We start from the raw sequence: 25304 nt of genomic DNA on the forward strand, positions 1-25304 counted from the left end.
CATCATCCAGGACTAAGTGTGGTATCTTACTTACTTAAGCAGATATACTCTAGAGTTAGATGACTCCAGTCTGTATCTTTGCTACCTGACAGTCCTCCATTCTTGGTCTTTGTCTCCTCTTCTGTGAAATGGGTTTAGCGATCTCACCACCCTCATATATTTGTTGTCAATCTAATGGAAACCAAATGGCTGCCATGTACCCAACTCTGCACAGGGCTAACTGTGACTACCATCTAGGGCAGTGGTTCTCAATATTCTTAATGCAGCAACATTTTAATACATTTTTTCCTGCTGTGGTGACCCTAAACCATAAAATCATTTTTGTTGCTACTTCATAACTATAATAAATCACAATGTAAATGGCCATAGTTCCTACCTGGTGGTGTTTGGGATGCCATGACCCACAGAGGTTGAGAACCAGTGATCTAGAGTTTTCTTAGTCACAGAACCCAATACCCATCTCTAGATCAACATGCAAAAATAATTAATAGATGAATGCACAGAGACACCAATATCTGAATCAATCAGACAACTGTCAGAAATATCTTCCAAAAAGTTAAGAATTCAGAATCTGAGAAGATCATCTAAGAAAATGTTTCTTGGGTTTTATTTTTTGTCAGTCACTACATCTTTTATCATGAAACATACACACACATATACATATATACATATATATATACACATGTGTGTATATATACATGTATATATATATACATACACACACACACACTTGTTCACTGTTAAAGAAGGAAAAAAGGACCCAAGGTAAGAGAAAGGGGAAAGCATGCTCTGCCTGCTGTCTTGTGTCTTGAGGAAAATTATCCACCTTAAATTATAATTTGCTGGTTGGGACTCTGCATCTAACCTCCTGACATCAGTTCATGAAGCCCTTGCTCACTGTCAGACATGACTGTTTATGGACAAAGCCTTGTTAGCCTGATGACACCAGCATCTAATTCCCAAAGGATGGTTTCTGTCATCTGACATCAACACAAGGACATACAGATCATCCTGCCCCAATCTGCCCTCCCAGTAACTGACATGATATAGAGATTTTATAATCTGGTGACCTGAATACACACTTGATTTTAAAAGACTATTACTTAATTTGTTCCCCAACTATAAAACCTTCCAAACACTCTATCTTTTATCCTTTTTGTTGGCTTTCCTGCAAGTAAATACATTCTGATACATGATGATACATGATGATCAATCCATCCATGCAATTTTGTCTTTAACAACATATATCAGGAAACAAAATTCCCACAGAACTTTTTTTTACTTGTAGACAATGTTTGCTTTCTTTGGCTTGTGTCTTATTAGAAAGGTAAGTGAGGATTCTTGTGTAAACACCTAGCATATACATAAAATCCTTGCATGGCTGCCTGTGCCCAGAGCCCCAACATTAAAGGCTTGGAGACAGATAGATTAAAGAGCTCACTAGCCAGAATCAGTAGAGGAAGACACTTGGTGCCATTTTTTGGTCTCTGTTCATGTACGTGAAATGTACACACACACACACACACACACACTCACATAATCTTGCCTAACTGTATTGACTATCCAACCTATTTGAAAAGTACTATAGTAAATTTCCGAGAAAGATATGGTAGATTTTAAAAGTTCGGTGGAATATCTGGTAAGGAGCTGACTAGAAAAGGTGGGAAATGATGGTGTGGACAGCCCTCCATAGCCATGGGCTCTCCATTCATAGATTCAACCTATTACAGACAGGAAATAATTTTTGTTGTATCTGCTGAACATGCGGAGATTCTGTCTTGCTACTCACTGCATATTACAGAATAGCAACTATGCACAAGTGTTCATTGTATTGGATGATGCATCTAAAGCAGAAATGACTGAGAGCGCACACAGGAATGTATGTAAGTCATAGGCAAATATGTCATTTTAGGGAAGAGACTGGAGCATCCATGGATTTTGGTATCTTTGGAAAATCCTGGACCCAATCACTTGTTCAATAACAAAACTTGGCTTGCCTGTAAAAGGTAACAGGCAGCTTCAAGTATTATCTGGGAAGTGATACAGTAAATCTCTCTTTTTGTCTGAATAGGGGAAACTGTATAATTGGCCCAATGCTCTCAGGCTTCTAGCCTAAAGAAGAGGGAGGATGGAGAACAAAAAAACAAAACAAAACAAAACAAAAAGGGTGGGTCTAGGAGGTTTCTGATTTGACAGGGGTCACGTGAGTCAAGGAGGTGCAGAAGCTACCAGGGGCACTGCTGGAGGGGACAAAGCTTGTGTAGTGAAGAGTGAGAAAGGAGACCAATGCAGGAGACAAAGAGCAAATGAAAATGCCAGACAAGAAAAACCCCTTAGGCTAGCATTCTATGGGAAAGTGCCTGAGGCTCTTAGCGAAAGCAAGCATCAGAGGAATCCTAGGCCAGAAGGTTTCTCCACAAGAGGTTATACTGACCAACTGTTTCACTTTTCAAAGCCGACTCATTTTCAAGACTCCCCTAGAATCTGAATCACTACTCCATCTTGGTCATTAAGGGTCCCCACTGATGGTTCAGTAAAGGCATTCTAAGCCTTATCTCTGGGTGGAATATTTAACACTTATCAGTGTGTTGTGTACCATAGGTTCCTCATCCTTTGGAGGTTTGTCCAGGGGAGGAATATACCACTGAAAGCAAAGTTCTTTGTTTAAAGCTTGAACCGCCATTTCTGATGAGATTTCTGTATAAGATTGGCTGCCAGTGAGCTTTCCAGATGAATCAGACTGCAGGGAACTGTCCCGATGAACCTAGGGAATAGTAACAAAGAGAAAACCCTGTCAGTGTAGTTGCTGATAATGAGCTCATTCAATATTTAAAGCAAATTAACTGGCTGCATTTAAAAAATTCTGGGAGTTGTCTCAGCTTATTTTATGATGGTAGACCTTAAAGCTGCCCCTAGTTTGCCATAGAATAAATTCTCATAATAAACGATGCTTTAAAACTCCGTGGACTCAACAGATGTCTTTTACTTTAGTAAAACTTCCAGGCCAGAAATACCCTGAAACTTATTGCTAAGGAATGCCTATTACAAAGTTTCTACTTTACACACTGGTGAGGAAATATGTGCTTCAAGCTCCAGGGGCACAGTTGGTTAGCACATGCTACCTGAAGAGTATGTGTTCATAACTCTTATGGACTCCATTTAGTGGTGGAAAATAAGACATTTTTTTTTCCTGAAAGGTTTAAGTCTGATTCTCCCTTCCTCTCTCTTTCTTTTTTCCTCTTTTTCTTTTTTCGAGACAGGGCTTCTCTTCATAGCCCTGCCTGTCCTGATACTCTCTCTGTGTGTCAGGCTGACCCCAAAACTCACAGAGATCTGCCTGTCTCTGCCTCCCAAGTGCCGGGGATTAAAGGTATGTGCTACCTCCACCTGGCCAAAATTGAATTTCTCAAATGAGGAGCTTTCCTAGGATCTGACAATTACTAATTATTCATATAATAGTTATTCTAATGTTTGGCATTCTGACAATTTCCTAGGTTTTGACACACAATTCATATACATAACTGGGTCAATGTAGAAACATGAAAATCAATTGCCTTTTACTTCAACACAATGGTGATCATTAGAACAATGCTTAGTAAGTATAACAGACACCAATATCAAACTGGGGTGGTGATTCAGTCGTCAGGGCTTGCCTCTCAAGCATGAAGATCTAAGTTTAATCCTCAGAGTCCACGAGAAAAGACTGAACACAGCCAAATGTGCTCACAGGGTCAGTGCTGGGACAGGGAGAGCTTTGGATCCCTGGAAGTAAGTACCAGGCCAGTGAGAGATCCTGTGTCTAAAATCAAGGTGGGTAGCTCCTAGAGAATTGCATCTGCGGTTGTCCTCTGGCCTCAACATGCAGCACACTTATAAGTACACACCCTCCCCCCCCCCACATAAACATGTACCTGAACATATACACTTAGTCACTATGAAAATATGCATTTTCCATTATCTTCAAAACATTATACTACCTAGTTGCTATTGAGATCAATTAGATAAATGGTGAACTATGCACCAAGTACTTTTTATGTTTTCTTAATTCTTTAAAAGGAATGGGATAACAGACCTACCTTCCTATCAAAACCAAATCATTCCAACTCATCAAATATTTGGGGGTCTGCACAGGCTGCATAGGCATTCCACCCATAAGCATGCATAACTCAGCACTGTGCAGGATTTTAATCATCCCCTATTTGGGATCTCTAGTGTGATTTGCTTGGTGCCTTTGTTTTCCATTGCAAAGCTGCAATAAATTTAACATAATACAATACAGAGCCATGATTGTTATGGAAAGGCACCTACTTCTTGGTGAGTGGGGGGGGGGAACACAGGCTGAAGTATCAAAGTATGGAAACAGTTTGATTGAAGTAGCCTCCCGAGTGATTAAAGTCTCAAAAATGTTATTATGAAAATCAGCCAAGCTTGGAGATTTTATATATATATATATAATCCCCAAAGGCTTTATGCTCCTTAGTTACCTAGTTACCTATCCCGGTGAAGCAAACACATGATTAGGTACCTTGCACCTAGGCAAGCGGCAGCGATCTCAGAGCTGATTATCCTGGGATAGTGTTACACTAATTATATAAAAACAAGAGTATGACAGGTGAAACACAACCTGCCATAACACCACTCACCACTCCCAGGAGAAACAGCAGACAGATGTGGATCACATTCAAAGTCCTACCTGTGGAACTCCAACCTCAGAACTAGGTCAGGAGAGTCCTGAGTGGCTCTTCAGACCAGAACAATTGGGCCAGCTTTCAAAACAGACTCCAGGCATTCACATTAGTTTCTAAGGTCTTATTCAGTGCCCTGCCCCCCAAGAGTAGAACTAAAAGACACTGTTCTTAGCCTTCAAGTTCAGTCCCTTGCCCTCTACTTCCAGACCCAATGTAACCAGGTAGGATGGCAAAAGCCTACTATACTATCACTTAGCAAACCGAGAGAAGACGACTCTTGCGAGTTTGAGCTAAGCCTGAGCCACAGATAAGTTCTACGTCGGACTGGCCTAAAACAAGGCACTCATCAAAATAAACAGCAATCAGGAAAAAAAAAACAGACAAAACTAAAAACCAAGGTATCTGAGACATATGCAGTAATCCACAAGAGGATTTCAGTTCCAAAGAAGTGAATCAGAATCTATAGAGCATTCTCCCATGTTATGCATGGTTCTGGGAGATCTTATTGGTCTACCTGTCCCTCTCAGTCCTCTTTTGGGAGAAAGTTACTAGATTGATAAAATTGGGGGAAATATTTGGGATATACATATTTCGGCTTCTCTTGAGTATGAACTATTTGTTGGTTGGACATTCTTTGTTTCTTCAGGTGAGATTTTAAGGAACTCCATGATAAGGCCTGGTGTATTCCAGTACTAAGTGAAGAGCAAGGAAATTCACGACATATACAGCCCCTCGCCAACACATAGGGAGCCGCGCTCTACAGTATCTGTGTTATGATTCCTAGAAGTGGGTAATGTTCCTCCTAATCTTTACTCTTACACTTTCTGGAGTGAGCTCACTCCAGAAAATTGGTGGTAAGTATTAGGAAGGCCACAGTTCTTCAATTTCGGAGAAGACGGGAAAATCCTTTGAAACACTGCCCACGTGATTCCAGCATTTGGCACTAGTTGTTGCTTGTGTGGAGGTGGGGTTGTTTCATTGTGCAGCCTAAGAGGTTTCACCAGATAGCCCGGGAGGATGGGAGACTCACGGTCCTCCTGGCTCAGCCTCTGAGTGCTGGCACTATGGACATGAGCCAACATACTTGGCTCTTTAACAGAGTTCTTCTAAGTTCCTTAATGAGTCTTTCCTTCTTTTATTATTTTAATGGTTTATGTTAATATATAATATGTAATTTATACTGTAATATAACAGTATCTCACCAGATAGTCCAGGCTGGCCTGCAATTTACATTCCTTCTGTCTGAGCCTTCTGAATTTTGGGATTACAGTAATGCACCACCACACGTGATCTATCACTTCTAAGGTGGCAGATTATTTTTAAGACAATAACAATAAAAACAAAAGGCAAAACAAAATAAAACAAAACAATAACAAAAACCCCACCCAACTATCCAGAATAAAAAAGCAGGAATGTCCCCCAAGTATTCCTGAAAGTCTTTAACATTATCTCACAGCACAGAGATGTTCCACCCTGATAGGATAAGGTGTGTGAAAGTCCCTGTTCTGGGACAAGCCCTGGTTTCTGATCACTTCCCTGGCAGCATCAGCCACAGAAGCATAGACATGGCTAGTGTGTGGAAGCCTATCCTTGTAAAGGTCAATGAGCTAAAAGGTGAGGTTCAATGGTAGAGTTAATTCAGAATAAGTGACTATCTTTTTTTCTAATTTTGAAAGAATCTGTGTAAGCAGAATGATTTATTCATTTCATAAACATGAACCATCAGCTCATGGACTCCACATTCCCTTGAGTTCCCTAGAAACGCAGCCTTTCCATCTATAAAGCACAACTGTGTCAGCCTCCTCCACATGATATTCCTTCTTTTGGCCCCCTTACATTGGCTGATGATGTCTCTGAGCTCTCAGGATCACAGGCTTCCCACCACCCCTTTGTCTTCTGCCTCTAAAGGGTCATGGCGCTGTTTGAGTGTGTCCTATTTTTCTTAAGTAGTGTCTTTTACAGCTATATCTTCCTTCTACTCTTTTGGTCACATGGTCCATTACTTGACTGTGTCTCTTCCATAATTCTTTTCCCTCTCTCCTTTGCTTGTCAATGCTACACAATACCAATAGCAAAGCTAAGATATACATGTTGTTTGCCTTTTGAGTTACTTTTTCTTGTTAGAACATGTTTTTATCCTTTAATTTAAAAACAACTGCCTATTTTCCTCACTCCTCTTAAAGGTTCTTCATTTCCCACTGTGCCCCTGGCTCCTCTCTAGTCCCCTGGATTTAACCCACGTCTGCATCCATGTAGATACCCATATTTATCATTAGAGGCCAGGATCCACGTGTAAGAAAGAAAACACAGCATTTGTCTTTCTCAGCCTGGATTATCTCACTTTAATACAGTATTTTTCCAGCACCATCTATTTTCCTAGTAATCCATACTTGCATCCTTCTTTACAGCTAAAACTGTACTGTGTATATACCTTATCCATTCATTGGCTGATACGAATGTGGGCAGACCCTACTTCATTCTTACCACGGAAAGGGAAGCAATGAATTTGGATATCTTGCTGTAATAGGATGTAGAGTCCTTGGGAGATATACATTGGATAGACATAAATAGGTCACATGGAAGTTCTATTTTAGTTTTGTTAGAAGCCTCCATATGATTTACACAGTAGTTTGGCTCTATTTTACATTCCCACTGAGAGTAGACAAGAGGTTACTCTTTCCCTATGTGGCTCAACTAGCATTTGTGACCATTTGTTTTCTTAAAGGAAGCTGTTCTGTTTACAGTGAGATGGAATCACAGAGTAATTTTAATTTGCACTCCCCTAGTGGCTAAGGATTTTGAGTACATCCAGGATGCATTTATTGGCCATTGACATTTCTTCTTTTGAAAGCTGTTCTTCAGTCCACCTGCCCATTTATTGACTGGCAGTTTTGGTTTCAGTACTTAGCTTTTGCTCTTCTCTATGTATTCTAAATATTTACCCCTTCTCTGGAGAATAGCTGACAAAAGATTTTTCTCCCAATCAGCAAGCTGTCTGCTCACTCTTTTGACAGTTTCTTTTCTGGTGCAGATGTTCTGTGTTTGTGCACACATACATACATGTGTGCACATGTATATGTGCATGTATGTGTGTGAATGTACTTGTTTGTGTGTGTGCTTGTAGAAGTGCAAGGTCAGCTTTAGTGTGTTCCTATATCATGCTCCACACCATTTTGGCTAGACTGACTGGCAGGCAAGCTTTTGGCATCTGTTTATCTTAATTTACTCACCCAAATGAAGAGGTACAACACCTAGCTTTTTATCAGGTACTTGGGATGCAAACTTGGGTCCTCATGTTTGCACAGCCACTGAGCTATCTCCCCAGTGCCTAAAAACCTTTTGATTTCATGTGATCCCATCTGTCAGTTCTTGACACGCATGCGTGTGCTATTGGGGTCATATTGAGAAGTGTCTTGCTTACACTTAAACCAGCAGGTATTCCCCCACGTTTCCTTTATCAAAACCATAAGTAATACATTTTAATTTTCCCACTTTCCTTGTCATGTCCCTTAGAAAGAATTTCTAAAGTAATCTAACTTCTTTTCTCTCAAAGCTAAGATTTGTCTCTTTTCCCACCAGATCAAGACTACATCCAGGTGCTCTGCCCTTCTACATTGTCTGTCTCTACCATCTCAGAGTTGTTTTTGGCATATTGTAGGAATTTAACAAATGTTTATTGATTATTGAATTTTAAGCCCTCCTTCCTAGTTTGAAATGACTTGTTCAGTCTAATCAAACTTCTTCATTTCAGTAGCTTGTTTAAATATTCCTATTTCATAGACCACAGTGGCTTTAAAAATAACTCTTAAAACTTCATTTATATTCATTTGTATGCCTTGTCAATGGGAATCTCTAGTTTTCATATTACATATTTTATAAAAATCCATTGACTTTAATAGAACTTTCCCAAATAAAAAGTTCTCCAACTCTTAATTCATTCAAAGTTTTTCCTTCTTTAATCTATTCATATTAACATTTGTGAAAAGTACAACAAATCCTTTACACATTTAAAATAAATATAAAGAACTTAGGTATAGATTAGAAAGACTCAGACTAGGCAAAGTAATGGCAAAGTAATGGCAAAGTGATGGCAAAGTGATGATAGTGGAATTTGCATCACATCTTAGCAAAATGGCTTTCTGAAAGATATTGATTCTACAGGAAGATAGACAACTCTGAGACATTTTGAAGGTCCATGGGAATGACAAGAAAGACTTGAAATAGTAATCATCCTGAATCTCCAGGTGACTTGGTTTGCCTTCTTATGTGGTTCTACAGAAATGAGCCTACTAGGAACTCTGGGTAAACTAGAAATCTCTGAGCCACTTGGAGGTTGACATGCTCCTTCCTACAATAGGAGGGTGATCTAAGACAATTCACAGATATCAATGTTTTAGAAGCTTACCTTGCCTGATGTTTCAAACAGAACTTTCTCTAGTGAGGCGTTTTCCAAACCTTGAAGAAGTTCCCTTGGAAACCCATCAATGCATGAAGAAGAGTAGAGCTGTAAGAATCGTTTCAGGAAAAGATGCGTTTCTTTTTGGCGCAAAATCAGTTCAGAGTTGTACAGGGATGTGAGGAGTGTGTCATCAGGCAAAGAAATCCCTGAGACCGTTGTTGCAGACGCTTGGGAAAGAGAAAGATCATTATTTAGGCTTATGAGAGTGACAGAATGGTCTCAGTATTAGTATTCATGCACTGCCTGCTATGGCACACTAACCATAGCCACCGGAGTCCCACTACCACCTTGCTTTGTGGGATTTATATACTAATGGGTTACATGGAAGTTCCATGAGTTAAATAGGTCACATGGAAGTTCTATTTTAATTTTGTTAGAAGCCTCCATATGATTTACACAGTAAATTGCCACAGACTTCAAGGGAAATCTCAGAGGCACATAAGGATATTGTTTCTGGTTGTAAATGTTAATTGTACAATCTATTCTTTCTACCTGTCTTATTTTGGGTTCCTACAAAACAGACCCTGTGGTGGAGACTTGGGTGCATGGCATTCTTCTGACAAGGGATCTCAAAGACCTTTGTGGATGGTTAGGAAAAGTATGGCCAAGAGAAAGGGAGAGGTTTGAAGGTGCATAATGAATAGGAGGGGTCCAGGCCCATGGTCAGCAAAGGATCAGAACCACTAAGATCTTCTGAAAAACAATATCAACAACAACTGTAATCATAATGCCATTGTACACTGTATAAAGATTTTCAAATGTTGATTTCCAAGCCCCTACATCTGGTTGCAATCCTTCTTCTGAGAATCTCTGGTCTCAATGTTTTATTAGCGTTGCTCCCCAATTATTCCCTGGTTGGTCAATAAAGAAGGTGACCAGCCAATGACTGAGCAGAGGGGAAAATAGGATTATACTTCCTTCCAGCCAGAGGAGAGGGAGGGAAAGAGAGGAAGGGGAGATTTGCTACTAAGGAGAGGGTCCAGGAGACACCTTGAGAAAAAATGCCTAGAGCATGGAGAGAGATCTGTACTGAAATGCAAATATCTCCAGGATTTTGGCTTGGAGGTAACCAGATTAGCATAGAATATTCAAATAGCTTAGTACTGTTCAGTTGTTGTACCTTAAAGATGTTAAATACATCTAATAGTCCTGTCTTAATTATTTGAGAGCTAGCAAGGTTAAGAGAAAAATGGCATCACTTATAAATTTCCACTAACATTACAAAACAAAACAAAACAGAACAAAAGAAAACAAAAACCCTGGAGTCTCAGGTAAGCCAGAAACTGGAAAGGTCCTCTACTGTCTCCTCCAGTATTGCCTAGGGTCACTGCTGGATGTGGGGAGGATTGGTACCCCAAGTTTATAGGCTGGACAAAACCCTAAGAAATAAGAAAGCCCAGAGCATAAAAGCAGAAAGACGAATATTTCTGTGGAGAGGTGCCAGCCACTGCATTCAGAGGCAAGCTGTGCTGCCAGGACATCCTCAGGACTAGCATTTCAGGCTCAAGTCCATATTGTTCCTCTCTGAATGAATTTCTATCACTGCACAATAAGCTTGCAATCCTGAAACCTTCACCAGTGGTTGCTTATCTCCTCATTAAAACCAGATGTCTGTACTCAGCCATTCTGTGACTCAGCTTGGTTGCCCTGCTGGCCTCTCAAACACTGGACACTGATGTGGATCAAACAGTCTTTCTTGATGGCATTCATGAGCATCACCAGAATGCTGACTTCAAGGGCATCAATGAGGCGTAAGAAATTAGTAATATCATCAAAGTAATTATGGAAAAGACTGATGTAAGCAGACTTTACCAGTCTTTCTAGTGTGCTGGCTAGCTTTTATGTTAACTTGACACAAGTTAGAGTCATTTGGATAGACGGACCCTCAATTGAGAAAATGCCCCTTCTCAACTGGCCACAGCCTGTGTAGCATTTTCTTAATTGATGACAGATATGGGGGGCAAGGGCAAGCTCCTTGTGGGTGATGCCCTCCTAAGGTGGTCCTCCTGGGTCTATAAAGAAGCTCCAAACCATGAGGAGCAAGCCACCAAGCAGCTGTCTTCCATGGCCTCTGCATCAGCTCCTGCATCCAGGATCCTGCCCTGGCTTCCCTCAGCAATAAAGTATTGTGAGTTGTGAGCTGAAATAAACCATTTCCTTGAGTTGCTTTTGGCCTTGGTGTTTTATCACAGCAATAGAAACTCAAGAAGTCATGGGGTGATGTTTAAAATTATAATTAAATATCCTATCCCAAGTCTTGCATTCCATCTCTTTCACACAACTGCTAGATAAATGAACACACCCTAAAGCTAAATCCTATCTCATTCACTTTGTAAAGCTGCTGCTTGGCTGTCCCTCATTTTTTTTTGTTTTGCTTTGTTTTGTTTTGTTTTGTTTTGTTTTGTTTTGTTTTGTTTTTTACCTGTTTTGTTCTGTGGACCACTTTGGCAATCTTGGGAATTTACCAGATACCTTTCTGTCATGATGTTTTAAAATATATAACATAAGATGTATGGAATTTCTACAGACACCAATTACATGGCAATATTATTCCAGTCAAAGGTTCCGGTACTCGAGGTCCAAGTCCCTGAAACTCCCATCTTTTGACAACTCTTCACTCAGATGTCAAAATGACTCTATACATTAGAAACACACACACACACACATACATACACACATATACGTCTATAAGTTTTATATATATATAAAATACACACATATATAACTTATATGTATATATAACTCTGTAAGTTATATATATATAACTCATAAGTTATATAAGTTTATATAAATAACATATAAAACTATAAGTTATATATATAACTTTAGATAACATATATATATATATACACAACTCTATAACTTATAGGTATATAACTTATATATGACATATATATGTATGTATCCTATAGATAACATATATATAACTCTAAATTAGAAATGTGATCTGAGTAGAGAAAGGAAAATAATATTCTTTCTTAATACATCAAGACACACCTAGCAGCTTGCTCAAGTTGTTGATTCTTTGTAGGTGAATATAGTAGCGAATAAGAAGGATCCACGTAATATCCACTTTGGAGAGATTCCTCTTTCTACCATCTATACAGTCATACACATCATCATTTTGGCACATAAGTGAACTGGAAGTCTGGAAAACAACTTGGTAGTTTTCTGAAAGCAAAACAAACAAACAATAATAATATAATACAATGCTATCCTTTCCCTGAAATAAATCTATGCACAGAGTCTGAGGGGAAGAAAGACTATTGCATGAGCAAATGTTCAACTTAAGAAAAAAAAGCCAGGTGGTGGTGGCACACACCTTTAATCCCAGCACTTGGGAGGCAGAGGCAGGCGGATTTCTGAGTTTGAGGCCAGCCTGGTCTACAGAGTGAGTTCCAGGACAGCCAGGGTGAAACAGAGAAACCCTGTCTCGAAAAAAAAAAAATGTGTATCACAAAAGTACCAAACAAAGTATTAAAAGAAAATTACTGTGGGAAGATATTTAGCACACATATTGTTGCTGCTTTTTTTAAAATAAAGATTTATTTTTATTTTATGTGTAAGAGTGATTTACCTGCATGTATGTATGGGTACCATGTATGTATGGGTACCATGTATGTATGAGTACCATGTACGTGTGGGTACCATGAACATGCCTGATACACACAAAGGCCAAGAGAATTCAGACCCACTGGACTGGAGTTTTGAATGGTTGTGAGCCACCATGTGGGTACTGGAAACTGAACCCAGGTTCTCTGTAAGAGCAACAAGTGCTCCTGACTGCTAAGGCATCCCTCCAGCCCCCACATTGTTTTTACTTACTTACTTACTTACTTACTTACTTAAGTATGCTTCTGGGAATTGAACATAGGGCCTTGTGCCTGCTAAGCAAGTGCCTTGCCAGTGAGCTATAGCCACAGCTCTGCTTCTTTGCATGTAGCACATCTAAAACTTTTGTACAAAATAATTTTTAAAAAACCAAATAGCCCAATTTCAACAAGCAGTTCACAGGAGAGGTGTGCAAAGAACATCAGTAACCAAATGGTAGGCCTACATGATGAAAACTTTTAGCACCTCTAAAAATCAGGGCAATGCAGATTTAAGATGAAATATTTCCTTCCTTTGGGAACTGACACGATGGTATCTCACTGTAATTAGCATTAGTGACATCTCACAGAAAACAGAGCGTGCACACACTTACTCAGAGGCGCAACAGTCCACAAGAGGATACAGCAGGATCTAACAAAATGGAAAGTGAAGATATCCGTGTGTGTGTATGGAGTCTTGTGCAAGGATGTGCCCAGTAGTTTTGCAATAGAAAAAAAGAAAACTATGAAATAGAGTTTATTTCTTTGACATTGTTGAAGGAAAGTAGAATAAACTAGATCCCTCTGTGAGGGAGGAAGTGTAGTGTGGAGGCTCCATCCTTGCCTCAGCAGGGATGCTCACTAGTGGGAGAGCTTGACAATCTCTGTGCCTTGTGCTTGTCTGCTTGCCATGAGAGTGCTAATAGAGAGATGCTACAAATCAATAATGAGCTAATGTGCACATTCTACATGGAAGAAGTATAATGTGGTACCACTGGTATAAATTCAAGAGCATGCAGTACAATTCCTTATGTGGCTTGTATACAAATGTTTACATTTGATATTTGATCAGGGAACCTCACATGTCTCTGGGGGATGACAAACATGGGGATGAATAGGGTCTTCTGTGGATAGTGGTCTAGGCACGTTTTCTTGACTAATAAATTGAATTCTCATGTACTTATTGTTACCAGGGAATGTCGCTTCTCTGATTGGCTGTCTAGCTGTCTAACATTTACCACCCACCTAAGAAAGCAAAACACTCCCTCCTGTGCTTTCAGGGTACCTTGTAAATAACTCTTCCTTAAATCCATTTCCCTGTCTCTGTCTGAAGCCACCAGCCACCAATAACCATTAATCAAACATTTGTACTAGGAATCACACAACTGTTGCCACATTCTTTATAATCTTTTGGAAACTCTGTTTGGAGGAAAATTGCATGTGTTTACAGTCTTTTTGTCCTAAGCATTATACTTTTAAATTTTATCCAAGATGTTTATAGATGTAGTTCATTGATTCTTTACATTGCTTTCTAATATGCCATTAAATACATATAGTGCAATTTATTTATCCAATCTGCTGTTGATAGGCATGTGAGTTTTTCTGATTGTATCTTTAGTTCTTAAAGAATTATTTTTATGGTATGAGTGTTAGCTTGTATGTAGTCCATTAACTTGTGAACGCTTTGCTGGCCTGGAAGCCAGAAGAGGGTATTGAATTCCCTGTAACAGGGGTTACAGGTGGTTGTGAGCTACCCTGTGGGTGCTTTTAAGCAGGGATTCATCTCCCCAGCCTCTGTATTTTGATTTGTTTTTATTTTGCCATTTTAAACAAGACTGCCACGAATATCTGAGCATATATTATCTGATACTTAAGTGTACAAATTCCTGGGAATTAGGTTTCGTAGTTTATTTTATTTTTTGAATTTTTTAAAAGAATCTTGCTTTGTTCTTTTGTATAAATTTTAATGTTTATCAACTACCACCAAGATGCAACTTTTAAAATTGTTACTGAAGCTTCATTAAATTTACATATCATCCTTAAAAGACTTACAGAAGTATGTCGCCTGTCAGCCATATAGATGGTATGCTCTCCTGTATTTGTCAGTACATTTTGATGTGTTCCTTACTTAAAACATTTGTTAATCACTAGTAATTTAACCTTATAAAGGTACTATCTTTGGAAGTCTAGAGAAATAAAATCTTTTAAAATTATTTTTCAAGAGTTTCATGTGCTGACATTTCTCCCTCTCCCTCTCCCCCTCCAACTCCTCCATGTCCCCCACACTTCACCCCTCAAATTCATGATTTTATAGTTATTATATACACACACATACAAACACAACTTTTTTTTTACTCCAATCAGTGTTACCTTTTTGTATGCACAGGTATTTGGGATTGACAGTTTAGGATTGGATAACCTTTGGGACAAGGGCCTTGTCTCTACAGAAAACTAATTTTTCCCCCACCCAGCAACCACTGATTGCTTGGAGCTCTGCATCTAGGGAGGGGAACTTTGTGTTTTCTTCATCCACACTGGTGTGTTAACTGGCATGGGTCATCTTACAGGTCTTGTCTAAGCAGCCCTTAAGTTGAGATTTCATAGATTCAGCTTCCATTGTGTCTAAGAAATACTGTCTTGCAGCAGGTATCAAACCTTTTCTCTCCCTCTTTCTCGATGTTCCCCTGAGGCTTAGGTGTAGGGAATAAGTTATAGATATTCCAACCAGAGCCAGGCACCCCACAGTCACCCACTGTCTACCTTCTGGCCAGTTGTAGATTTCTGTATATCCTCCTTCTACTGCACAAGGAGTCTTTGAGGATGGGTGTGACTTACCTATGGGTATGATGTATTTAGAATACAGCTGGAAGCTGTACTGAATTAGGACATTTTAGGCTTTCCTTTGGGATTTATGACCTCCTCCAGCCACAAGTTCTTTCTTGCATTTACAGTTTCCTTCTACAGAACAGGCCTTAAGTCCAATTAAACAACTGTTAGTTACTACCAAGATATAAGTGCCACTATTACATCATTGGTGATATTCTGATGGGCAAATTGTTGTGGTCCATGGGCTTTTACAGCTAGATGGGACTGTTGATAACCTTTCTCCTTTGGCAGTTTGCAGAGCACCTTCCAATGCTGTGGGAGCTGGTCTTCATGGAGGAGCTTTTCAGGTCAACACCAGGATGACTTGGCAATAGAACCTTATCTTCAAGTTCTGGGAGGCAATAGCAACAGCCAGTGTTTTGGCTGTGTACCTTGGACCTCACCACAACTCAAAGGAAGGCATTTTTTTTTCTTTTGCCCTTTCCTCTTTCCTGGAACTGGGGTTCTTTATAGACATACTATGGCTTCTTTATGATATAACTTCCTTTAACGTACATATGTATGCACATATGTATGTCTATATATATGTATACTTAGATATATACATACATATATATATATATATTACAAATTTGTGAATTAGATAGATGCACAGACACACACTGTACTTTTAAGTAAGCTTATAAAATAATGTTTCCCTATAGCTTTTTCAAACATCTTTAGTGTTATTTATCTCCATTTGACTCTTGCTATTACTCACCATCCCAACCTCAGTGAACTCCTCTACCCCATTTTTCCTCCTCCTCATTTTATTGTACCTGTGTTCCACTATCCCCCTTTCTGGAGTTCATTCTCTGGACCTTCCCCATGGTTCTTTTCTGCTTTCCTGACTTCTGCAGTTACCCTTAATGATATACATTGTCTTCCTGGCTCTGGGTTACCTCACTCATGTAATAGTTTCTAATTCCATCTATTTACCTGGAGGCTTCATTTTTCTATACAGATGATTACAATTCCATTTTGTCTATATACATTTTCCATTCCCTAGCAATTTTGAATAGAGTGGCAGTCAAAGTGTCCAAGCAAGTATCTCTGCAGTAAGATGTCCAGGGATGCACCTGGCTCATCTGGAAGATATAGTTTCCGCTTTTAAATAATTCTCCTCACTGATCTGTGGCTGCAGCATGTTGCAATCCTCCAGGGAGTTAGGGTGACCCTCTCCCCCACATCCTGGCCACCATTTGTTGCTAGTTGATTTCTTCACCTTACCATTCTCTCTGGGATTAGATGAAATCTCAAAGCAGTTTTAATGTACACTTTCTTGATTGCTAAGGATATAAGGATGTAGAGTACATTTTTAGGTAAGAAACAACATTATGCGTACAGCAGCTCTGCTAGACCCACCTTCTTGTCCATAGCCTGGGGTCCTACATGTGGAAATTGTCCATGGCTAATGGCAATTCATTAATATTATTTCTTTTCTGCATATTATTATGCCACACAGAATATCCAGGACAGTTTTGAAGTCATGATAAGCATTTCACTTCTGCTTATTACAGTAAGAGTTTTAACATTCAAACACATAGCACAAGTGGTAAGAGGGGTTTTCCCACTTAGAACTCTACTATTTTAGTTTATTTTCGTGTGTGTGTGTGTGTGTGTGTGTGTGTGTGTGTGTGTGTGTGTGTGTACATAGGTACAGATGCCTATGGATGCCAGAATAGGGTGTCAGATGGCCTGGAACTAGAGTTGAGGTGGCTGTGAGCGGCCCACTATGGGCACTTGGAATGGGACTCAGGTCCCCTACAAGAGCGCTGCAGATGCTTAACTGCTGAGCCATGCCTCCAACCCCTTAGAACTTTTTTAAATGAAAGAAATTTCCTTTAACTCAGTTTTGGAGTCATGGATGATTGTTTAATTTTATTGAATTTTTTGTGCCTGTTTGAGATGATGATTATTTTCATCTACTAATGTAGTGATTGGCTTTAATAGATTTTCTAAGTTTGAAGTACATTTGCATTCATGGAAGTAATCCAATTTGACATCATGTTATCTTTCAACGGACTGCTTATTTTCACTACTCATGCATGTATATGATCAAAAATAACACTTCTTCTCCCCAGAGGCAGGTATTCTCAACAATTTATACTTTACTTCTTTTAGTGGTTAGTTCCAGCTCTGAAAGTAATTTTCTTATAGTACTTTCCCTAAATTGTCAGTATTCAAGAATGGATTGATTAGCTTTTTGTGACATTAACTCAGAGACCATTCTTCTATCCTTCAAAACTGTAACAGGTACATAGCCACATCTGGCCCTTCTATGCTTGGTCCTCCTACGTCCAGTCCTCTTATGTCTGATCCTCCTATGTCTGGTCCCCCTATGCTACCATATACCCAGGATGTTCTAAAATCCCTCTAATATCAAATATGGATGATATCTCTGGATATCTTACTTCATAACCTAACAGCACCTACTTATTTGCCCCCTTTGAAGATTTCTGTTGTCAAAATGAACAACTTTTACATTCTTGTCTGTATTCATAACCTTTGTTCTTTTTACCTCTAAGATGAGAATCAATAAAGAATATTTACTGAATGCTATGGCACACCCATGACTCCTGAACTTGGTGGGGTTGGGGGAGAGGGTTGGAGGCAGAAGTGTCAAGAATTCAAAGTCATCCTTGGATGTATAATAACCAATCTCAGAAGAAAAAGGAGGAGGAGGAGGAGAAAGGAGAAGGAAAAGGAGGAAGAGGAGAAGAACTTAAATTAGGATTAGAATTGCTCGATTCAATAAGACCAGATTTCTTCCACGAGGGCTTAATGTCACAATCCCACAACCCATAAAGAATAAAGCATTTAGTATTAAGATCAAATGAATTATTTTAATTCATAACAGCCACCAAATCATGCCGTCACTTCATTGGAGCATGAATCTTTTATCCCTGAATATTTTTTCCTTACTGAGGGAAATAATATCTTTATTTCACCATATCCTTTTGGGAAAGGAGGAGTGATAAAGGGTTTCCTTAGAACTCACTCTGTAAACCAGGCTGTTGTCAAACTCAGAAATCCACCTACCTGTGTTTCCCTAATTACTAGGATGAAAGGTGTGCACCACCACCACCACCACCGTATTCTTAGTGCCTTCTAACTTCCTGATTATTCTATCTGCTGCCTTGCATGCCTTCATGTTTCCCCACAGTGTTTTAGATTGCCAGCCTTCAGTTCTACTTTACACAGGTGCATTGTAGGTGGTCGCATAGTGAGCAGCACTGAGGCACCCACCCTCCCTCCCTTCATTTGTAATCTTGCATGCCGGGATGCATTATCAAGAAACATCCTGCCAAAGTTTACCAATTTGTAGGACATTTTTAGCCCTTAAGAGACCCTGAAACCTAGCTGATGATCTGGCAAAGTACAGGCTCATTTTCCCTCAGCCCCTCAGTGGGTCTTGGCATCCTCCCATCGGCTGTCCCTGGGATGGAGTTATCACTCATCAAATCCATACTCCTAATCTGCCTGCACTACCTCATTTTGGAAGGTACCTTTTTCAATCAACTCATTATCTGTGGTACTTTAAAGTCTCATTTTGGGCCCAGCTTTTTATTTTATTTTATTATGTTTTATTTGTTTGTTTGTTTTTGATTTGTGCTGCATGGCTCCTGGTAAAACTTTTCAACTTAAAGGCTCATTTCTCCCTTCAGCACTGTAAAATAGTCTTCTATTGATTTCTGTGATGACTGCCTCTGATTTTCTTATCCTTCTACATCTCAAATGCATATTGGTTGATATTAAAATATTTTCACTGATTCACTTGCCCTTGATTTTTCCTCTTCCCTCTCTCCTCACCTTTCTTATCTCACAAAAGCAGGCACTTGGTTGTTATACGTCATAGTTCATACTGGAACAGTGTGTAGGACCCTCTGCTATTGTGAAGAAATATGGTTATCTAAATAAATGGCTAGGGTTTATTGTCTATCTATACAAAGAAAGTCAATCTTGACTTCAGCTTACCATCACATATAAGAATCGCACATAAAAATAGACTCTGAGTGAAACATGGATCTAAAAGTGAATGGTAAAAGAAAGACAGGGACACAGGAAGGCATCTTTATGATTTCTTTGTAAGAAAATATTTCTACAATTGAACATCAAGAATACAAACCACAACAGAAAACACCTGTGTATTAAGACATACACCTACATCCTTAGCACAGGGGCAGGAGGATTGAAAGTTCAAGACTGACCTGAACTGGATAGTAAGACCCCTTTTACAAAAAGTATGTATAAACTATACAATAATAGAAGTACAAGCTTTGAGTAATCAAATATTAATTGAAATGAAAAGTCAAAACAGAATGGGAAAAGATGATTACATATATGTAATCAGCAAAACGTCCATATGAAACATACAAAGAACATCTGCAGATCTCTAAAACAAAGAGACAACTCCCAAGGAAAAATACGGATGGTTATAAGAGGGTCTCTCCAAAGGATATTCAATAGCCAATATACAATACAGAATATAGCATGATCATCAAGATAAATTTCAAACTAAACTGCCTTGGAGAACTTGTATAGATACACATATGCCCTCTGGTGTAGAAATTCCACTCCTTGGTGTATATATCTCCATCTCTATCCCTCTATACCCACATCCCTATCTATCTATCTATCTATCTATCTATCTATCTATCTATCTATCTATCTATCTATCTATTATCTATCTATTTCTGTACCCAAAAGATCATGCAGTGTGTTCAAAGCAGACTCTTTCACAACAGCCTTCAGTGTTTACATATGGACAATAAACAGTGCTATTACATCCACAAAAGATGGAGTCTCTCAGATAGTGTTGATCAAAAGGATATAACTACAATAATGCACTCATTTCATTTATACAAAAGCCAAAATCTGGCTAAAGTTATGTTAGAAATTCGAAGGCAGAACATCGAGACAACAAGTAACACCATCACCAGTTCAATTTGGAATAAATCAAGGAAGAGAGGAAATCTCAAACCATAAAACTATAAAATATGTAGTCATTCCCAGAGCAGACGCTATCGAATAGTGAGCACAGACAAGGAGGCAGAGGGTCACACTGAGCTGGAAATCCCAGAAAGACATTAATGATGGAGAGCAGGGGTGTGGGGCCAGTCAAGTAGTCTTACTGTTCATAGTATAACAGAAGAAGGAATTAAAATGTAAATGTAATGTGATAATCTAAAACTGTGTTACAACTTTTCCAATTTAAAAATGGAAAGCCAGTGGAGCATCATCTAGATCAATGGTTCTCAACGTTCCTACTACTTAGATGCTTCAATACAGTTCCTCATGTTATGGTAACCCCCGAACATAAAATTTATTTTTGTTGAATTGGCTAGAGACATGCACCCTACACCTACACACTCAGGCACCTTTGCCCCAGTGACTTTACCCAATGCTCTTCCTGAGGTGCAAGGATCTGCAAGTCCTGTTTGCAGTTATTGCTTTTGGATGAAAGCTGACTCAACCCAACCATAACATTGTAAAAAAAACAAAAAACAAAAACAAAAACAAAAACAAAACAGTCAAAGAAACCCGCTTAAAGTGGAACTGAAAACACAGAGAATCCCTTTCTACTCCCTCAGCAGTATTACATATTTAAATGACAAATGGCTTCTATTGTGTTTGTCTAATGATATCAACACCAAAACCTCCAACAAGATTTCCCTTTGTGCCAATGTCAGCAGGAAAGCAAAGTGCGCAGAGCACTGAAGAACTGTTTTCAACCTAAACATTTATGATGGCGTACGCGGCCTTTTGCAGAGAGAGCCCCAGGAAGCAGTGAGCTTCACCTTAAGGGAAGCTAAGAAGGGGAGACACCACACTGCCAAGCTGTCTTTGGGTTCTTCATGGGAAACAAATAAATTAATTAAAATGCCATGTTCGTTTAAATCCTTCTGGCTTGACGAAGCTGTAAAAGTCATTAAAGCTATTAACTCTCCACAACTTTTTCATATTCTGTGTAACAAAACATGAAGAGCATGCAAGGCCTCTCTACTGTGTGTGTGTGGGGGGGGGGCACAAGGGCTCTTCCAGAGCTGCAGCTTGAATGTGCTTTACCCCCTCTCATGAAACACCATTTAACTTGAAATAATAACTGACAAGCTATAAGATGATTTTGGACATAGGTAGGTGGACAAACATCTGAAAAACAAAATAATTCCTCTGGACTTCAAGGGAAACATCTGACAGGACTCGGTGTCATTGGTAAACATACAAGTCCTCAAGTAGAAATCCTGAATTTTGTAAAGTGTATACCTACCACTAATAATTTCCTGGTACTTAGATTTTTTTTCTTTTCTGAGAGACATGGTGACGGTGTTTTAAGTGTACAGTGTTTGCCAAGGAAATGGAGCAGCATTCAGATGTTCTCATCCCTCCAGAAACCAAGGTTTTCCAAATGCTTAAGCTGTCAAGGGGACCCCACGCTACTCTCAGCACCTTGGCCCTTCTATCTGTTAAAAGAATTGAGAGACCACAGAGTATAGCATAGGAGACAGCTGGAGTTTTCTACAAACTAAAATTGATCCCTCTCAAAGGGTGGGCGGGCAATGGCCACTGAGCACAGCAACAGAGAGAGGGTGGTAGTCAGAGGGGCCACTGCTACACTGGCTTCCATTGTTGTGTACGCTTTATAGTGTTTCTTAACGTCCCTAAACTAGATAAGTTTCCTGGGGGCAGTTTTCCTGTTCAGGTGATTAACTGGCCTACCAATCAAGTAACAGAGCCAAGTAAATGACCCTTGTCAGGGTATGGGCATCAATGAGACCTAGTGTTTCACTACAGCCTCCTGCTGTCTATGGATTAACTTACCCTTTGCTAAGCCTTCCCTAGTGGTGAGGACCTCTGTGGATCCTCAGGAGAGCTGCTGAGAACTGCCTCCTAGGTCTTGTGTCTTGACCAAGCTTTTTAACAGGTAAATTTAGGGTCTAATTGGCATGTTCCATCTTTCAGAGGATGGAGGTCTTCATGACGATTGAGGTTGGTATCTAATTCCTAAAGACCCAGTTACCAAGTATGTGATCTGGGTCATAAAGATGTGCCATTAGTGTGGTATTTTATAGGGGATTGGCCTTAGTTTGAGCCCCAGTCTTGTTAATAGGTCTCTGCTCAGTAAAGGGTCCTCACCAGCCTTGGTCCCAAGCATGGTAGTGTCCTTTTTGGTACCATCTTCGAAATTCAGATCTGTTCCCGGGCAACAGACCCCAAGCTTTAAGCCAATTTGCTTTCTAGATTCAATGAATTCCAACAGTATACTCATTCCACAAGCATGATTCCAGGGGCTGCAGAGATGGTTCAGTGGTTAAGAGCACTGGCTGCTCTTCCAGAGCACCCACATGTGGCTCATAACTGTCTGTTACTCCAATTCCAGGGAACCCAATAACCACAGACATACACACATGCAGGCAAAACACCAATGTACATAAGATAAAAATAAATGAATTATTGAAGACATGGTTCCAAAGACAGCCAAAGCCACCATAAAAAATAACAGAAGTCTCTTCCTAGTGGGAGAACAGGTACTAATTGAAACTTACAGGGAGGACCACCAAGGCCAACAGTGAACTCCTCTTTGAAAGGCTCTTGGCCTATGCTTTTATCTTCTACAGGCATCAAAATCCTGGGACTTGATAACCGAATCCATCACTCCCTAGTTAAACATTAGTAAGAAAACCCTCCAAGAAAGCACCTCCTACCATGTGATGAAGACTGAAGTCCATCCAAATGGATCTGTCAGTTACCTGAACAGAAGATCCCCTTATGAAAGCTATCTGTGCTAGAAGCTTTACAACTAGATAAATCCTACCTAAAACTGTAGGCTGATCCAATTTGGCCATTGTCTCTTCACCCACTGTCTACTCTCATCTTAGAGTGTTGCTTAGCTTGTGGTTCATTTATCTTGTAAGCACTACCTACCTTCCCCACTAGGTTCTAGGTCTTCTCTCAATTCCTTCAACAGAGATCACAAGGACTATCGAGCCCATGGAAGGCCAAGGACTGTTATCTATGAGATACTACACAGTATTAGAAATCCTGCATGAGGCAGAGGTCCACATAGATGGTAAGGTAGGCCAACATACTTTAGTGCATTATAACAGAGAAAGAAAACATCAGTGATGTGGGTTTTGGAGAATATCCCAGAGTTAACTCCCCACCCCCCAAAACCTCACTTCACTAGCAGTGCTTAGAATGAAAAGAAGAATATAATTACTGAAGAGGCCCTTTAAATATTCAACATTTTCTAACTACATATCTCTGTGAGGCTGGATTTTCTTTACTTCAATAAAAACATTACATTTCTGGAGATTTGCTTTAGAAGAAGGTTAGGGAGTTCAACTCATTTTTAGAAAACCAGATATTAAATATATTTGCAATATGTTATTTCTTCTAACTTATGGTAAGTTTATTAATAATCTTTTTAAATTAATAAACTTTAACTTCCAGTTTTAATTTCTAACATAGCTTTATTACTTCCATAGCAATAGATCTAATTTTTTTAACCTTTATAAAGATAATCTTGAGTAAACTATATCTTTCCAGACAGTTATAAGTTTTATAGAGCTTTTCAAATTTATTTTCTTGGAGTGGAATAAAAATAAACCTGTAACAATTTAATTTTTCACTGTCAATGGTTACTTTCCTCTTAGTATTTATTACTTATTAGGAGTATTTTTATAATTACTTTTCCTAAAATATTAATTTGACTGATAGTGGAGATCTCACTTTCCCCCTAGATTATTTATTTATTTATTTATTATTTATTTTTTAATCCAAACCATGGTTTCCCCTCTCTTCTCTCCTCCCAGCCCTCCCCTCTGTCTCCCCTCTTTACCCTCTCTCCATCTACTCTTCCTCTGTTTTTCTTCAGAGAAGGGGCACCGGCCTCCCATGGATAGCAACCATCCATGGTAAATCAAGAGAAGGGGCGCTGGCCTCCCATGGATACCACCCATACACAATAAATCAAGAGAAGGGGCACCGGCCTCCCATGGATAGCAACCATCCATGGTAAACCAAGGTGCAGTAAGAGTAGGTACTTCCTCTCCTATTGTGGCTGGACAAAGCAGCCCAGTCAGAGGAAAAGGGTCCCAAAAGCAGGCAACAGGGTCAGAGGCAGCTCTTGCTCCCACTGTTAGGAGTCCCACAGGAAGGCCCAGCTACACAACAGTTACATATGTGCAGAGGGCCTAGGTCAGACCCATGCAGGCTCCCTGGTTGCCAGTTCAGTCTCTGTGAGCCCATATGAGAGCCCAGGTCAGTCAGTTCTGTGGGTTTTCTTGTGGTGTCCTTGACCCTTCTGGCTCCTACAATCCTCCCTCTCCCTCTTCTACAGGATTCCCCAAGTTCCACGTAATGTTTGTCCGTGGGACTCTGCGTCCGTTTCCATTAGTTGCTGGGTGAAGCCTCTCTGATGACAACTGGGCCAGGCACCAATCTATTATAACAAAATATCATTAGGAATCAGTTCATTGACTTGTTTTTGTTTTTTGTTTTAGGGCAGGGGCTTATTTTTGTTTTGTTTGTTTATTTGCTTGCTTGGTTATTTTTGTTTTTGTTGTTGTTGTTTTGGGTTCTATCCTAGGTCTTTGGACTATCCAGCCTCTGGGTCCTGGGCCTCCAGGCAGTGTCAGGGGTGGGTTTTCTTTCTATTATATACACACTGTATATATATATATATATATATATATATAT

General features: G+C 39.6%; 1 protein-coding gene across 8 annotated transcripts in view; it reads right to left on the reverse strand.

The window, feature by feature from the left end:
• Cfap54 (cilia and flagella associated protein 54) overlaps positions 1-25304 on the reverse strand; it is a 302779-nt gene that overhangs the window by 47363 nt on the left and 230112 nt on the right. For all 8 annotated transcript variants that reach the window (XR_004112709.1, XM_031349079.1, XM_031349081.1 and 5 more), the window contains 3 exons: positions 12145-12318; positions 9094-9314; positions 2597-2764 (listed from right to left, as the gene is read on the reverse strand). Coding sequence is in view for 7 of the 8 variants with exons in the window: in XM_031349079.1 (XP_031204939.1) it covers positions 2597-2764; positions 9094-9314; positions 12145-12318 (563 nt within the window). In the remaining variant the exon portion in view is untranslated. The remainder of the gene's footprint in view (positions 1-2596; positions 2765-9093; positions 9315-12144; positions 12319-25304) is intronic.

Source organism: Mastomys coucha, unplaced genomic scaffold (assembly GCF_008632895.1).
Source record: "Mastomys coucha isolate ucsf_1 unplaced genomic scaffold, UCSF_Mcou_1 pScaffold4, whole genome shotgun sequence".
Classification (NCBI taxonomy): Eukaryota; Metazoa; Chordata; class Mammalia; order Rodentia; family Muridae; genus Mastomys; species Mastomys coucha.